This window comes from Ranitomeya imitator, chromosome 8 (genome assembly GCF_032444005.1).
Source record: "Ranitomeya imitator isolate aRanImi1 chromosome 8, aRanImi1.pri, whole genome shotgun sequence".
Lineage (NCBI taxonomy): Eukaryota > Metazoa > Chordata > Amphibia > Anura > Dendrobatidae > Ranitomeya > Ranitomeya imitator.
Window position 1 is genome coordinate 157,975,803 of NC_091289.1, and position 18,907 is coordinate 157,994,709.

The window sequence follows — 18,907 nt, forward strand, 5'->3', positions numbered from 1 at the left end:
ATAGCTAACCCACCCATCTTCTCAGTTTATCCATTTTTCCTGTCAAAAATAAATAAAGGGCTTGTTTAGCTATTAAAAAGAGTTGTCAGCCAGCCTCCTTCACTCACTGTTCTAAACAAGTAGCGACACAATAAATATTGATAAGAAAAGCTGTCTGGACAGAGGCGCAATGGGAGAAACTGGCGCTATTGAACACTATTCATTGATATAGCTTACTATTAAGCCTCATTTTTGTTTTTGTTTGTTTGTTTTTTGCTGAATTGTTAATTCTAAGAATAACCAGTTGTGTTAATTTTTTTGGCTTCATTTAGAAGCTTGGAAAATGTAAAACATGTAATTTGGTATGTGCAAAGTTTGTAACCCCTACTAGCGTTTTGATTATTTTTGGTTTATTACAATCTTAGCAGTATACAATGATGTTTACAAGAGATAATGAAAGATGTTTCATATCTGGATGATGTGTTTTAACAGTGCATCAGAAATCCCTCAGTTCCGTTTGCCATATGATGTTGTCAGTTTTGAAATCGAGCTGATGAAGGACCTCGGAGTTAAGGTAATGATAATGATAGCATAAACTGATCTGCCAGATGTAAACGGCTAAATACCATGTCCATTAGTAGCAAACAATTAAAAGCTACAGTAGGCAGTAGCAGAGAGATGCTTCCTCTTGCTTAGGGCATTTGTCTGTCTGCTGTCTGAATGCCAGTAGTCTGGAAAAGGGCAATCGATAGTTCTCATTTGGCATGCCTACATGTGATTAATTGTCCGTTAAAATAAAGAAGCAAAACAAAGTTAAGCTGCTTTAGGGGTTCCAGGTTGTAGCTGGAAGGAACAGAATCATCTAGGCAGATCAGCTGAAGAACAGTCTTATGTATGAGAATGCCACTAATGTTGTACGCTTCTTGTTAAGCAGCATCTATGCAATACTTAGGTTACAGTACAAATCTACCACGATCTGCATCATTCTATTTTAAAGTTATTCACTTGCTAATTTAATAAAATATTGGAGTTACGTCAGTATATATATATATATATATATATATATATACAGTATATATATATAATCTCTCTCTCTCTCTCTCTCTCTCTCTCTCTATATATATATATATATATATATATACTGTATATTGGAGTTTAGCAAAATAATTTGCAGAATCCTGGTCCAGCAGCCATATTGATAGTCCATTTCCCTGGACCAGTGCCCTGTATCCCTTCTTCTACCCGCTGTTGCCATCCAAAGCATCAATTCTGATTAGAAAATAGCACAAAGTCACCATTCTGGAATAATAAATGCATGCTATCATGCCAGGGCTACTAAACTCAAGATGTGTTGGAGTTTCCAGCAGGTAGGAGGAGGTTTCAGGCGTCTAGTCCATCACTGCGCACTACTTAGGTGGCTGATGGACCAGTGCCCTGCAAACCTCCTTTTACCCATTGTTGGCATCCCCAACATCTTTTCTAATTAGAAAACACGGCACAATGTCACCATTCTGGCATAATATATGCATGACATCATGCCAGGTCTACTAAACCTAAAACCCATTGGGCTTGCTGGAAGGAAGGAGAAGGTTTACAGGTGTCGAGTCCAGCACTGTGCACTACTTAGGTGGCCACTGGACTAGAATACTGTGAATCATTTTTATCAAATCTAATAAATATGGTTTAGGGAAATTTCTAATTTTCCTGTTCGAGTTGACATTTCTCTCCAGACCATAGATAACAAATGTAACATGTTAAAAAAAAAATAGGAAAAATCCTTTTACTCAACTCACTGCTCACCTCTGTGGGCCTCCGCTCCTCATGTCACCCATCTGGTCCTGTTCGCTAGTTCTGTTCCCTGTGGCTACCAGTGAAATCCCTGGGCCTGTCATGCTGAGGCAACACTTCAGGTTCTGTGCAAGAGTGTGAAAGATCATGATGTCTGACTCTTGATATATTTTGTGATCTTGTGTGTACATGACCAGAACCATCCCAGGCCTCATCAGGGTTAGAAATCCCAGCTCAATGTAAGATGCTAGGTGATTTCAGATCGAGCGGACGGGATCATATTATGCGACGAGGACAGGAAAGGTGATGGTGAAGTGCAGTGGGGCTGGAGAGGTGAGTAATGAGGTGAGAATAAGGGTTTTTTTTGCCTTTTGCTGGCCGTTCACTGTTCAGTAAAATGGAGGCCAGCACTTGTCATTTTGCAGCATTTATGTACAAACGAAGTGCAAAAATAATCAGCATTTTGGTGAATTGCTGATTTTTACAAAATTCAAGTAGAAATCCACTCAAATTTATTTGGCTCATTGCTATTCTCCAACAATGGAATAAAAAGTAATGAAAAACTTGAATGTATGCAAATTAATGACAACGGAAAATATAGTTTACCTTGCAAAAAAACAAACGGTTATACCGTTAAGTCAAAAGGCAAATAAAAAGAGTATGGCTCACAAAATATAGTGACAAAAACTAAGTTATGTACTGTGCAATACAATAATGTGTGTGTATATATATATATACAGTGGGGCAAAAAAGTATTTAGTCAGTTAGCAATAGTGCAAGTTCCACCACTTAAAAAGATGAGAGGCGTCTGTAATTTACATCATAGGTAGACCTCAACTATGGGAGACAAACTGAGAAACAAAAATCCAGAAAATCACATTGTCTGTTTTTTTATCATTTTATTTGCATTTTATGGTGGAAAATAAGTATTTGGTCAGAAACAAACAATCAAGATTTCTGTCTCTCACAGACCTGTAACTTCTTCTTTAAGAGTCTCCTCTTTCCTCCACTCATTACCTGTAGTAATGGCACCTGTTTAAACTTGTTATCAGTATAAAAAGACACCTGTGCACACCCTCAAACAGTCTGACTCCAAACTCCACTATGGTGAAGACCAAAGAGCTGTCAAAGGACACCAGAAACAAAATTGTAGCCCTGCACCAGGCTGGGAAGACTGAATCTGCATTAGCCAACCAGCTTGGAGTGAAGAAATCAACAGTGGGAGCAATAATTAGAAAATGGAAGACATACAAGACCACTGATAATCTCCCTCGATCCGGGGCTCCACGCAAAATCCCACCCCGTGGGGTCAGAATGATCACAAGAACGGTGAGCAAAAATCCCAGAACCACGCGGGGGGACCTAGTGAATGAACTGCAGAGAGCTGGGACCAATGTAACAAGGCCTACCATAAGTAACACACTACGCCACCATGGACTCAGATCCTGCAGTGCCAGACGTGTCCCAGTGCTTAAGCCAGTACATGTCCGGGCCCGTCTGAAGTTTGCTAGAGAGCATTTGGATGATCCACAGGAGTTTTGGGAGAATGTCCTATGGTCTGATGAAACCAAACTGGAACTGTTTGGTAGAAACACAACTTGTCGTGTTTGGAGGAAAAAGAATACTGAGTTGCATCCATCAAACACCATACCTACTGTAAAGCATGGTGGTGGAAACATCATGCTTTGGGGCTTTTTCTCTGCAAAGGGGCCAGGACGACTGATCCGGGTACATGAAAGAATGAATGGGGCCATGTATCGTGAGATTTTGAGTGCAAACCTCCTTCCATCAGCAAGGGCATTGAAGATGAAACGTGGCTGGGTCTTTCAACATGACAATGATCCAAAGCACACCGCCAGGAGGAGTGGCTTCGTAAGAAGCATTTCAAGGTCCTGGAGTGGCCTAGCTAGTCTCCAGATCTCAACCCTATAGAAAACCTTTGGAGGGAGTTGAAAGTCCGTGTTGCCAAGCGAAAAGCCAAAAACATCACTGCTCTAGAGGAGATCTGCATGGAGGAATGGGCCAACATACCAACAACAGTGTGTGGCAACCTTGTGAAGACTTACAGAAAACGTTTGACCTCTGTCATTGCCAACAAAGGATATATTACAAAGTATTGAGATGAAATTTTGTTTCTGACCAAATACTTATTTTCCACCATAATATGCAAATAAAATGTTAAAAAAACAGACAATGTGATTTTCTGGATTTTTTTTTCTCAGTTTGTCTCCCATAGTTGAGGTCTACCTATGATGTAAATTACAGACGCCTCTCATCTTTTTAAGTGGTGGAACTTGCACTATTGCTGACTGACTAAATACTTTTTTGCCCCAGTGTATATATATATATATATATATACATTTGTCTGAAAAAGTGTTTGCCTCTTCCTGATTTACTATTCTTTTGCATGTTTGTCACACTTAAATATTTCATAGAAATGTCATGTCCTCTGTGCTTTTTTCTTCTTTTTTTCTTCACTGAGTGTAAGTTGACCTGTGGTGCATCTTTAAAATCCGCAGCATGTCAACTTCTCTTGCAGTATGCTGAGTTTTCCCCATAGATTTGCATTAGGTGCAGAAATTCCTTAGTTAAAAAACTCACATGCATTTTAAGTGTGTTTCTGTGGCACAAACACAATAAGAAAGTATGTAACCCACATCTAAATATATCAAATAAAGTTTTGTCAAAAACACACCAAAAGCTTATCGTGATACCGTAAGCTAAAACCTTCCATCAAATTCCTCTCACTCCAGTCAAGCAGTGTCCTACTTTGCACTGATGAGGGGCAATAGCATCAAAACAGCTCAGTCTATGCAATTGGGGGTTTATTTCCTTTCGGAGAAGATGGTGTTTTGGCTCTAAATTCTAAGTCATATGGTAAAGCTCTTTATAAGGCTATGTGCACATGTTGCGGATTAGGCTTAGGAATTTCTGGTGCTGATTCTGCCTCTCCTGGCAGAAAATGCACCTGCGGATTTGTCGCATTTTTTGTGCGTTTTTGCTGCGGTTTTCTTGCTGATTTGCTACAGTTTTCTATAATGGAATGGGTACAAAAATGCTGCAGATTCATAAAAAAGAAGTGACATGCTACTTCTTTTAATCTGCAGCGTTTCCGCAGCGGATTTTCCGCAAAGTGTGCACAGCATTTTTTTTTCTCATTGATTTACATTGTACTGTAAATCAATTGCGGATCTGCAGCGTTTCTGCAATGCAAAAAATGCTGCAGATCCGCAGAGAATCCACAACGTGTGCACATAGCCTAAACGTAGCTACTGACTTCTAGTATTTCTATTTCGTATTGGTGGCATTAGAGGCCTTATTCTCTTTTTCTGTGAATAGTATGTTTTATGTATAACTTATTCTTTGACGTGTTGGGGGCCATGAGAACTGCAGTTTGGGAAATGTATCTTATGTTTGTGGATGACTGTATACATGCACTTTTCTATTCCCCACCACTGTTCCTCCATTGCTTAATTGTTTGAGACAATTGCTCAGGGTGCCTAAATCCCACCAAGAGTAGACTAAAGTTTGCACTTGTGTAGTGCTCAGTTATTCTATGTTCATATGATCCAGGAATCCAACTTTACATTCTTCAGATATGAGTAAAGGTTTTCTTATGATCATTGCCTGCCTATAGACATACAAACAAGTAGATTTGCCTGACCTTAAAATTAACGGCATTTGGGTTGAGCACAGTAGAGATAAGCGGATCCTGCAAAATTTGAATTTGCCTGCTTTCGCACAGATTTTCCTAGGAAATTTGATTTGCAGAGAAGTTATTATCTGTGAATGTAATGCCCCTTATTGTGCATGAGAGGTCCAGAGATTTTAGTAAGAATTGCAGTGATAAGATGTGGCCCTTGTCACATGATAAATACTAGATAATCTTCTCCAAAAATAAAACACACCCATCTGTACACAGCTGTTTTGGGGTTCTTGCTTTTCCTCTTTGACAAAGACATCTAACAAAATCTAGAGAGTATGTTTCTTCTTGTAGCAACCTTAAATCCTGTGAAAAGAGATTTACAAGTCAAATACGTTAAATTGGCAAAAGAGAGACACAGGCCAGTGTCACACTTGCGTGTGCAATGCGAGAAACTCGCACGTGTCTCTCGCATCAATACCCGGCACTGCCATGGCACTTGGGACCGGAGTGTGCGGCTGCATAGAAATACATGCAGCTACACTCTCTAGTCCCTAGAGCCGGTGCAGTGCTGGGTATTGATGCAAGAGACTCGTGCGAGCTTCTCGCATTGCATACACACAAGGCCTAAAAAAGACAATGTCAGAGAGACACAACTCCCATGCCTCCGATCATCAGGACAATTATGCAATTGACTGATAAGTTATGGACTAGGCCGCTGCTGTTTTCCCTAATAGGCCAGTCATTGGTGAACTCACAGTGATAGTATGGTAAATACACCTCCGATTCCAGTACATGGAATATACTATATATACATATATATATATATCTATATATATATATATATATATATATAGATATATATATATACAGTACAGACCAAAAGTTTGGACACACCTTCTCATTTAAGGATTTTTCTGTATTTTCATGACTATGAAAATTGTACATTCACACTGAAGGCATCAAAACTATGAATTAACACATGGGAATTATATACTTAACAAAAAAGTGAAAATATGTCTTATATTCTAGGTTCTTCAAAGTTGCCAGCTTTTGCTTTGATGACTGCTTTGCACAATCTTGGCATTCTCTTGATTTGTTAAGTATATAATTCCACATGTGTTAACTCATAGTTTTGATGCCTTCAGTGTGAATGTACAATTTTTATAGTCATGAAAATACAGAAAAAATCTTTAAATGAGAAGGTGTGTCCAAACTTTTGGTCTGTACTGTGTATATATATATATATGTATATAATTGGACTCCAGTTACAGATATCATATGGCTTCAGGGATGCGGTTTACAGAGCAAGAGTAATAGAGTTATTAAATTTTTTTTATTTAATCTGGAATTGCAGGCAATGCTTATAAAAATATACAAAGATGTTACAAAATGGGAACAAAACAACACGGTACGTATAATAAAAGGGATAACAAAAGAAAAGTACTAAACCCATGTCACGGAAATGGCTCAGAGCTTAGGGTAGGGAGGTACTTCTTAGGAAAACGGACAGAACCACAGCAAGCTGTACCTTTCAGAACTGATAAAAGAATAAAACTCAAACTCTGATTTTTATTAGATTAAGGTTACGCCCACATACTTCTTCTTGGTGAGTTCATATGGGAACTGGTTGTGTAATATGCTAGGTCTTTTAGAAGTGTATGAGATTCCCAACTTTCATGTTATCTTCACTTATGGAGGTTCTAGGCAGGAGATATTGTCATCATGCTTCCTGTCATGATTTTCCTTTTCTGTAGAGATGAAACATGGCATGGATAGAATCATCCATCCATTAGGCTGGAGAAATTCGGGTGGCCTTAAATGTAAATGAATGTGTTATGTTCGCACCTTCTCTACAACACCAAAAATATTTCTCCCTTAAATATCAGATTGATGAAAAACCCAATATTCATCACTGACCTCTGGCTCCAGAAAGTCTGAGAACAGTCCTTTGAACAGAGGAAGCTCTTGCCTCAGAAGTGTACTACTCCACCTCCGAATATACAAATCCTAGCCTGGGTTTATGATTCTCAGAGCAGATCTCCTGTTGTAATTACCTGGTCACTGCAGGCGGTCCTACTTCAATGGAGGCTGAGATGTCAGCTCTATCTCACTTCCCTAGTTATAATTAATCTCATATGTTCAATGTGAGGGTGATATGTCCCTTCTCTGGAGATGTATGTATGTATTTTAATTTTTCTCTATGGTAGACAAGATTCTAACATCCTGCTTATATCTAAGAGTTTTTGGAAGAGATATTAAACCCTTTCCTCATTTGCTTAGCTTTGCAGTTAAACATCCCGCTATAATTTCTAGCATTGATAAAGTTTACCTTACAGGACCACAAATCGGAGTCAGAATGTAGCCTGTTGTTATCTTGCTATTTATGATCAGAGAACGTTATGGATCAATTATTTCTGCAGTCTGAATGTATATAAATATCACACTGAAATATTGAAGGGATCAAACCGGCAAAATAAATATCATTGTAGTCTACAAATAATCTGCTCAGATTCATAGTATCAACTTAATGGAGTAGAAATAAACAACTACTATATTTAGGTGGAATTTAATTCTATTTGAATTTTTCAAATATCTGCATTCATCAGAATCTAGATTTTTTGTAATTCGCTTCTACACAGATTCAGCAAAATGTTGACCAGTGGACACCATTTTCTAAACCGCAAGGACTCAGCAAAAGGTGAAAAAAATAAAAAACTACTCACTTTACTGCTCACTTCTCCAGGTTTTCCACTCCTCATAATCACTCAGTACTCATTGCATTTTCTTACTATCGATGCAAGTGCAGAAATCTCCAAGCCTCTCACACTAGGTTAGGACTTTTGTGTTTGGTGAACCCTGAGATGGTTCAGCAGATGCGTTGTGACCTTTTGCACAGAACCATCCATGACCTCATCAGAGCCAGAAGTTCCATCCTAGCATGAGGAGGGCCAAGGATTTAGCACTCAAGGAGATATGGTGAGGACGACCTTGTGGATGACAGTGAGAAGCAGAATAGCCAGTGAAGTGAGTGGTAGGGAGAGTATAAGCATTTTTAGTTTTTACATTTTTTATTTATTATGCTCTGGGGTATGAAGAGACCCAAAAGCATAAAAATTGAATTTTCTGGCATAGAGTGAAATTTGAATTTTGCCTGATTCAGAAACTTTATTTGTTTTCTTCTGGAAAATGTATTTACTTTTATTTCAATCTTTCACGTAATTGTATATTTCACAATTTTCTTTCTCTCAATGTAGCTCTCAGTGAGCACAGAACAACAGTCTCGAATTTCTCATAGTTTGAGTGTGTTTACACCTGGCAAACCATGGATTTGTCTTCCAATAGTTCACTGCATCCTAGTCAAACGATGCAGCTAGTGATGAGCGAGTGTGCTAGGATAAGATCTTATCCGAGCATGCTCCCGTGCTCTCCGAGTAACTGGGAGTGCCTACTAGTGATGAGCGAGTGTACTAATTGCTCGGGTTTTCTCTAATACACTCGGGTGGTCTCCGAGTATTTCTAACTGCTCAGAGATTTAGTTTTTGTTGACACAGCTGCATGATTTACAGCTGCTAGCCAGCCTGAGTACATGTGGGAGTTGCCTGGTTGCTAGGGAAACCCCACATGTATTCAAGCTGTCTATCAGCTGTAAATCATGCAGCTGAGGCAATAAAAACTAAATCTCCGAGCTGTTACAAATACTCGGAGACCACCAGAGCGTGCTAGGGAAAACCCGAGCAACGAGTATACTCGCTCATCACTAGTGCTTACATATTATGCTTGAGTCCCTGTGGCTACATGATTTGTGGCTGTTAGACAACCTAAACACAGGCAGGGATTGACTGTTAGCCTGAACACATGTGGGATTCCCTGTCTAACAGCTGCAAATCATGCAGCCATATGGACTTGAACATAATATAGAAGCAATATATGAACATGAGAGTGCGAAAAACACTAGAGGGACCAAACTGGAACAGTAACACAGATTTCCTGGTGAATACCGTGTTCGATGTCCGTGCCCGAACAGTAGGGGTTTGGAGCAGATGCCGAACTTTGCTGTTTGGGTTCGCCCATGGTAGCTCTCAACCTTATCCTCAGACAATCATTGTTTTTGATGTCTCAAGCAGTCTAAAGGCATCTTCATCAGAGAAAATAACTCTAAGCAAGTCCTCTACAGTTCAATTCTTGTGACAAGTGGCTATTTTGCTGCACGTATTAACACCTGGCCAGTGTCTAGACAAGTTTGCTTCACTGTACATGCACTTACAATTGCCTGCTGCCGTTCCTGAGCAAGCTCTGCATTGATATTGAACAGATTCCATAACTGAATCCTCTTTAGGAGATGGTCCTGCAACTTGCTGGAGGTTTTTTGGCATCCTGAAGCCTTCTCCACAGTAATTGAATCTCTCTCTTTGTAGTTCTTGATTATCCAATAAATGATTGATTTAGGGGAAATATTTCAAGCAGTAATATATTTAACTGTAAAGCCCGTTTGATGCAAAACAATGATCACTACATTTATTTCCTTGGCAGTAACCATGATGAACAGAAGCAGGCAATGATTAGTATCACCAGTCCCAATGTAAAGCAACCAGTCTTCTCTTATAATTACATCAGCCTGACAGAGTGATATCAGCTGCCTTGTCCTCATTAACACTTTATTCTGAACTAACAAAAATATCACTGAAATTATGTCACCAGGTCAATTTTGTAACAGGGTTGAAATTCAATTCAAATGGTTGTTTTCTAATTAAGTTAATTTTCACGACAAGGAATGCCTATGCAATTTTTTGCTATTCATCTAATCACTCTTTATAACAATTTAATGCAATTGCCACTATATAAATTGAAGTTTTTTGAAAACCAAAATTTGTGCCAATTTCAAAACTTTTGTCCATGACTGCAGGACGTTATAACAGAGCTCAGTTTAGCAATTGTTCCATACTTAAGATCACTGCTCTTTCAAATGAATATTTAAGAATATAATTTGGCAAATAATTCTTCACTTTAGAATTTTTGACTCTATTGATGTCGTACAAATGAATGCAATATATCGCGTACAATAGCTCCACGTCATTTCAATCCAGTTGTTACAGCTGTCGCATAGTCTAACAGACCTGTGGGCGATCTACATTCCAGGCGTTGGCACGCAAATATTTACAATGGAAATGTATGCAGACTTTTGCATGAGGAATCAGCGCATTGATTCACTCCATCTCACTTGTTGAGTGCTGTGTACAAAATCTACTTACAGCATTGTGCACTTTTATATTATCAAAATAGAAAAATCGCATATGGCATGCTTTTAGTAGCCTACAAACATATTGCAATGCAGGCACATAGTAATGAGATGTTTGCTTTTTGCAGCAAATTTCCACATATTTCCATTATTGTGCCATGACCCCAGCTCCCTGCTCTCTCCAGGATTTTACCGCTGCACAAATATTTGATGTAACTACTGAAGATAGACAATAACAAGTGGAAAATTGTAGATACGGCTTTCAAAAAATGCACAAAACTGAAATGTTCATATTCAAAGCAAATCATGCTAGCGGACATTACTGAGATAATGTTGCTTCTCCCAATTTTTTTTCACATTTAGATTTGGAAACTTACTGAAAGATATCTTAGATGAGGCATAGAGAAAAATGAATATAGTTTAGGGACTGTACACGAATAATCTGTAAAAGATAATGGTAGTACTATTATAATCTAACCCATTCTATTGCTATATACATTGATGAATGGAAATGTATGATTGCTGTAGGTAACGGTAATCTTATCTTCAAATAGAAGAAAAGTGACATTTTGGGGACTTTAGGAAAAATGTTGTCACCTGTATTGATGATACTTGGTGAGCAAACCGTGTATGTTCTGTTGGATTCAGTAAAACTCTAAAAATTAATTCTGCACATGGATGCTAAGATACATGCAAACTAGAACTGAGGAAGCTCCCAAAAGTCAATTTGCCCAGATTTGCTCAATTCAGGGAAGTGTTTGGGTGGGGACTAGGGGTTAATTCAATTTGCATCAGATAAATGTAATATAAATTGAACTGGCCAGGAAGTTGTTAAAGAAAACCTTATACTCTTCTGGTGTGTGCACATGTTCAGTATTTTACAGAAGAAAGATCTGCTGCAAATACTATTGTGTTGGTAGGAAAAAACGCTGTGTAAAATTCACACATTTTTTGCCGCACTTTAGCCATGTTACTGCTTGCGGTTCTTTCCATTTTTTAAAATAGGTGAAAAATGCTGGAAGTATTGACTGTCCTGCTGCTTCAAATTTGCAAGGTAAAATTAGGCAACATGTGCATTAAAGGGACACTGTCACCTGAATTTGGAGGGAACAATCTTCAGCCATGGAGGCGGGGTTTTGGGGTTTTTGATTCACCCTTTCCTTACCCGCTGGCTGCATGCTGGCTGCAATATTGGATTGAAGTTCATTCTCTGTCCTCCGTAGTACATGCCTGCACAGTCTGCAATCTTGCCTTGCGCAGGCGTGTACTATGGAGGACAGAGAATGAACTTCAATCCAATATTGCAGCCAGCATGCAGCCAGCGGGTAAGGAAAGGGTGAATCAAAAACCCAAAAACCCCGCCTCCATGGCTGAAGATTGTTCCCTCCAAATTCAGGTGACAGTGTCCCTTTAAATTTCTGAAATATCACTTTGCAGATACTGTTGCTACAGCAAAAAATGTGTAGAAAATTACGCAGCAAATACTCAAGAAACTAGATATACTTCTTTTTTTTTCATGCAAGAAAAACGGATAAAATTCAGATGAAACTCTAATGACACTCTGATGAAAATCTGACCAAACACTTGCGCTGTGTCCAAACTGCTGCGTTCTATGATACAAGCACAGTGGATGAGGTTTATAGAAATCCCATCTCCGCTGTGCTTCTATTTGATGTAGTGTAAATTCCCCGCAATTAAGGTTTACGAGCCACAGCATGTCAATTTCCAACAGCATGTCAATTACTAACGTCTCTGCAACAGAAATGTCCACAATAGAAACCTGTTGGATGCGATAAATCCGCATGGTTCAGTGAACACATGCTGATTTACCTGAATGATTAGAACGCAGCGTTTTGGATGCAGCGAAAATACACTGCACCCAAAGCGCTGCTACTTCTTGATCATGGGAGTGTAGCCTTTAACGGTCGTCTGCAAGAGCCCTATAAGAAAATAAGTGACCTCAAATGAGTCCTAACAATAACTAAAATATATTTCTCAATAGTATTATGACCTGATCAAGTAATGGACCTGAGCAAGACAGATATTAAAATATATTCAAAGTGCACACACGCAGGTTTTGGAAGGGCTAGTGAAAAGGGAGCGGAATGCAAATGTATAGCCAAAGAACAATTCACTGCACACACGAGTTGCGATGCAAAATTTGTGAAGTTAATTATACAAAGTTGCAGGCAGTGTATCCATAAGGAGAAGGTAGTTTCTTGCAATAATTGACATTTCTATTCAAGGAATCTTTTTCAAAATAGTCACAGGGTTTGTGTGGAGCCATGCATTTGCCAGATTCGCCGGTTGCATCACGTCATTGGGTTTATAAAAGACCCGGTGACAAGATACTTGGCAAACTGTCCCTTGAAAGCAGTTCAGTAAGGATGTTAAAGTGAGAGCTTAGATTAATATCTGCCCCTCCTAAACATTATAAAGTTTCACCCTTTAGTGCCTTTCATTTGACACTAAAGGGTATTTTAACCTTTTTTAAACCTATTAAAAAATAATTAATTAATAAATAATATATTAAATACTAACTATGTGGGGTACCCCTATTTTTTGATAACCAGCCAAGGTAAAGGAGACAGCTGGGGGCTGATATTATCAGGCTAGGAAGGTCCATGGATATTGGTCCCTTCCCAGCTTAAAAATACCAGCTCCCAGGCACCCTAGAATTGATGCATCACATTAGATGTGCCTATGCTGGTTCTTAGTCTAACTAGCTTTGTTGGAATATTTTTTATAACAAATTGGTGAACGAGGGATAGTGTGGAATTATTCAAATAATAATGTTTTTTGCTTTGTGTTTTTTTTTGGATTACTGGATTAGTAATGGGGGTTGATGTCAGCTGACATTACATATCTGACATCAACCCCCCAAAATATTACCCTATTCACCATCACATCAGGGCAATTGGGAAAAGATTGACAAAGCAACAAAATTGGTGGATCTCATGTAAAATGCCAATTCTGGGTCAGCTGCTAGCTGGTATTTTTAGGCTGGGTAGGGCAAAATAACCATGGAACTTCCCAGCCAGATAAAATCAGACCACATCTATCTGCTTTACTTTGGCTGGCTATCAAAAATAGAGTGGACCCCACGTCATTATTTTAAATTATTTATTTATTTAGTTACCAACAGTCACATGGAAGACAGGGATGAGTCAAGGCTTCATCCTTATGCTGTTCCCATTCCATTTGAGCACTCATCAATCCATTTCTGGAATTTTTTCTGACCCCCCCAGCCCTCCTGTTAGGCTGCGTGTCCACGATCAGGATGGCTGGTGGTATCGTCGGAGCAGCTTTGCTGCTCTGCAGTAAGCCCCGCCCCCTGCTAGGACGCGATGATGCCGGATGTGTTCACAGCACACATCCGGCATCATCGCACCCATCGCATAGGGCCCTGTGCTATATCTTGCGGCGACGCAGCGTCGCCGCAAGATATACGGACATGCTGCGATCTGAAAAGACGCGCAGCATGTCCGGAGTCGCAGGGCCGCCGCGTGCGTGTTACCACGCATAGTGGAGACGGGATTTCATTAAATCCCCTCCCCTATGCTGTAACATCTGGACGCTGCGTGTCTGACACTGCGGCTCTATGCAGCGTCAGACACGCAGCGTTTCCTGCACGTGGAAACATACCTTTAGGATCTTCTGGAAAAATGCTTCAATTTCCAATTGACCTCTATTATACTCGTTACTTAAGTTGAACTTGTCCGAGTGCCTGACCTGCTCGATTCAAGTAGTGATGAGCACTCAAGAAATGTAGTGCTTGCTCATCATTAGTAGTGATTTAAAAAACAATTACTTAAACACATGCTATTTGAGTAAGCTGTTAAATTGTTTATAAGACAAAGTTAAAGCACATCTGTGCTGTCACACTAAACTAGTAGAAAACCATGTGCTCCTCATCTTCCTCAAGGTGAGCAGATAACAGTCTAATGTGTCCAGAAATTGTAACAATTCTCATGCTCTGTAACTTACCTCCCAATCTTTTTTAATGATCGCTTCAGAATTCTGTCAGGCACTGGATCTTCCATTTCCTCAATTTATTTATTGTACCTGCCATTGCCCAATAGCTTGACTTCCGTGAACTTAAAGTCTGCGTAACTGTTATGCCTATATGCTTATATGCCACTAGATGGTGGCCTGATTCTAACGCATCGGGTATTCTAGTATATGCATGTCCACGTAGTATATTGCCCAGCCATGTAGTATATTGTGCAGCCACATAGTATATTGCCCAGTGACGTAGTATATTGGCCAGCCACAGAGTATATTGCCCAGCTACATAGTATATTGCCCAGTGACGTAGTATATTGCACAGCGACGTAGTATACAGCACAGAGCCACATAGTATATTGCCCAGTGACGTAGTATATTGCCCAGCCATGTAGTAAATTGCCCAGCCACGTAGTATATTGCCCAGTGACGTAGTATATTGGCCAGCCACGTAGTATATTGCCCAGCTACGTAGTTTATTGCCCAGTGACGTAGTATATTGCACAGCGACGCAGTATACGGCACAGAGACACGTAGTATATTGCTCAGCCACGCAGTATATTGCTCAGTGACGTCGTATATTGCCCAGTGACGTAGTGTATTGCCCAGTCATGTAGTATGTTGCCCAGTGACGTAGTATATTGCCCAGTGACGTAGTGTATTGCCCTGTCACATAGTATATTGCCCAGCCACGTAGTATATTACCCAGCCACGTAGTATATTGCCCAGTGACATAGTATATTGCACAGCAACGTAGTACACAGCACAGAGCCACATAGTATATTGCACAGCCACATAGTATATTGCCCAGCCACGTAGTATATTGCACAGCCACGTAGTATATTGCCCAGCTACGTAGTATATTGCACAGCCACATAGTATACAGCACAGAGCCACGTAGTGTATTGCACAGCCATGTAATACATTACCCAGCCGCGTAGTATATTGCCCAGTGACGTAGCATATTGCACAGTGACGTAGTATATTGTCCAGCCATGTAGTATATTGCTCAGTCATGTAGTATATTGCCCAGCTACGTAGTATATTGCCCAGCCACGTATGTCACAGGTTAAAAAATAAAAAATAAACATACTCAACTTCGGATCCGAAGGCCCATTGTAGTTCTAACATACTAACCTTCGGATCTGGCGCAGGCGATGAGCTTGCGGCTGCCACCATCTTCCGGTCCCAGGATGCATTACGAAATTACCCAGATGACTTAGCGGTCTCTCGCGGCCGCTAAGTCTTCTGGGTAATTTCGCAATGCATCGCCAGAAACGGAAGATGGCAGCTGGCTCTGCGGACAACGGAGGGTGAGTATAGCAGGTTTTTTTTTTTTTTTATTATTTTTAACATTAGATTTTTTACTATTGATGCCGCATAGGCAGCATCAATAGTAAAAAGTTGAGGACACCCAGGGTTAATAGCGGCGGTAATGGAGTGCGTTACCCGCGGCATAACGCAGTCCGTTACCGCTGGCATTAACCCTCTGTTAGCGGTGGCTGGAGGGGAGTATGCAGGCGCCGGGCATTGACTGCGTGGAGTAAGGAGTGGCCGTCGCTGATTGGTCGTGGCTTTTTTTCCATGACCAATCAGCGACTTGGATTTCCTTGACAGACAGAGGCTGCTAAATCTTTCTGAAGTTCTTTTGCAGTCAGCTCCTTAGAAAAACCAAAGGCTCCTGTTTTTGCACAAGGTTAGAGGAGGCTGGGTTTTTGTAAAGGTGGGAAATTTGCATCACCTGTCCTTTCCTAACAATGATAGTGAACAAGCCATAACCCTAACAGGCTAATTAAGATCTGAAACCTTGGTCAAAGTTATTTGAGAACACAAATCTCCAAAAGTGCCCAAACCTTTTCATTGGCCCATTTTTCTTTTTTTTTTTTTACTTTTAAAATGTAAAATTGACGATATATATATTTTTTTATTCCTAAAATACAAAGAAAGCGTGTCTTTTTTAACTTTAGCCATTTTAGAGATTATTTAATATTCTGCTGCTAAACTGTTCACAATAACAGTAATTGTTTCCAGATACTAGAGCCCAAGTACCTGGGACTGGCCACAGTAAATTAAAGGGGTTGCATGGCTTTAGACTTCAAGTCTGCAGCTACTCTATGTGACTGCAGATTTGTGAATCCTCACATCTTGCTGTGCGTACTGTGAGGATTATCTGGTGCCGGTGCCAGGAGAACCACAGGTTTGTGATTTGCATACATGCCATCATGCGCATAAACTAAGGCTGGACAACCCATTTAAATCATGCAACTTTAGCTTTATTCATTGTTTTACTTCTGCTTGACCTGATGACAGCAGTTCCAGATGCTTGGCACCCACTCATCTGCAGTCAGGACATCTCCTATATACTTTAGTTATCTGATAGAAGAAAAACCCTTTAAGAGCTTTCAAGCTTTCCAGAATGGCCTGTCATCAGTTGTGTCCTTTTGGCTTGTTATTCACAAATGTATGACTTCTGTGGTTGTTTCCATCCATCTCCTAGTGTCCCCTTTGCCATGACGTATCAATAGCAATGATCAGTGGGTGAATGCTGTAATCAATACATTGCATTTCATATTTCATACTTTTGCCTTAAACAACCCTTTGTATATAAAAAAAACCCTTTGTAACATTTTCATTTCTGTGCCTTAAAATGCGGTTAGCGATATTGAGTGTCTATTCCCTGCATGCAGCGGGCATTGTTAGAAATAGAAAAAGAACCTTCTTTCTAATCACATTTTAATGAGCAGTTTGCAAATCATATTATGTATCCTCTTTGTCTTATCTATCCTGTCTTATTCTCCTCCAGGCTTTCAAAGTTTTTACTCTGTTTCCAAACACTCTTCTCCCTTATTAGGTTACATTACATTAGTTTTCTTAATTGGCAATGTATTTTCTTTTATAAGGTAATTGAGGGCAAGGGCCTGGGAATGCATGGAATGAATATAAGATCTCTGAAGGAAGAGGGATTTGCCGCAATATTCATTGGGATTGGTAAGTTTTCCCTATCACAGTTTATTTCCATTTCTAAATATGTTTGCTTAGAATAATCTGCATAATGTCTCCTTAGATCTGAATATAGATAAGACTGGTTTGTATAATTCCTTTACACAGTTGGCTGGGACATTGCACATTTAATAACTTATGAAACAGATGAAAGTAACAATATTTAGACAGCTGAAGGTGACTGGAAAAAAATATGAAAGTATTACATTGTGAAAAGAGGCCTTAGGTGGCCATAAACATTAAATACGCACTCCTCCCATCAAGCATTCTATCCTATTAATATATTGCAATCATCGTATTATATAGCACCGGGTACTTACAATTGGTCATTTTGCCCTTCTACCCACTTATTTCTTCTCTTTTCCATGGGAGCTGGGTCAAGAGTCGAAGAGAAAGTGGAGCTGGGCTGTCAAATACTTTGCAGTGATGTTGAGTTGTAGTTCCAATGATGACTCACGCAAGGAAAAGAGACTTCCTACTTCCACATAGAGCTTAGAAGGATTTAGCTAGTCTGTTGTTAATCATGCGATGTCATAGACATAATGGAAAAGAGAGGAATTAACTGAATAGAAGGGAAAAATAATTTATTGTAATGCCAAATATTATGATGACTGCAATACATTAAGAGGACAAACCCTTTGATTAGAGAACATCTTCAACTAGAAGTAGGTTGATAATGGAGCAATCGTTGAATAAACTATTTTCTAGTAAACGATTGTTACAAAGATGCGATCAAATACATTTAATTCACATTGGTTTCACCATTTATGTTTCATAACATTGAAAATAAGACCAAACATTATTCAATCATTACATTCTATCATTCAATTGACCGTCAGCCATTGTACTCATGGATGCTATGGGATAAAAATGTTAAAGATTTCAGACTTTGGTCCAGAGAATTATATTCAACAGTGGCCTAAATTAATACTTATCAGATTTAATTTTTGGATAAAATCTTCCATTTTAAAGATCTTTAGACTAATCTCTCCATTACACAGATGAATCCAGGCTGCCAAAAATATGGAAGCTTATTGTGGTTCTATTTGGACAGGCCAACCAACTTTCATTCTCATACAATAACCATATGAATGTTCTGTGTCCATGTTTCCATGTTTTACAGAGGATGTGGTGTTTCATCTGTCCGCAGAATATTTTTTCTAGAACTGGGCTTGCTATTTTAGAAGGGTTTTTTCGGCAAAGTCTAATCTGGCCTATTTTTGAAGCTGATTAATGGTTTGCATCTTGTGGTG

The 18,907-nt window shown here is 39.4% G+C and overlaps 1 protein-coding gene across 1 annotated transcript in view; it reads left to right on the plus strand.

The window, feature by feature from the left end:
• Positions 1–18,907, plus strand: part of DPYD (dihydropyrimidine dehydrogenase) — a 1,420,302-nt gene that overhangs the window by 437,237 nt on the left and 964,158 nt on the right. Inside the window, exons 7-8 of the mRNA XM_069737684.1 lie at positions 472–553; positions 17,555–17,642. Coding sequence (XP_069593785.1) covers positions 472–553; positions 17,555–17,642 — 170 coding nt within the window. The remainder of the gene's footprint in view (positions 1–471; positions 554–17,554; positions 17,643–18,907) is intronic.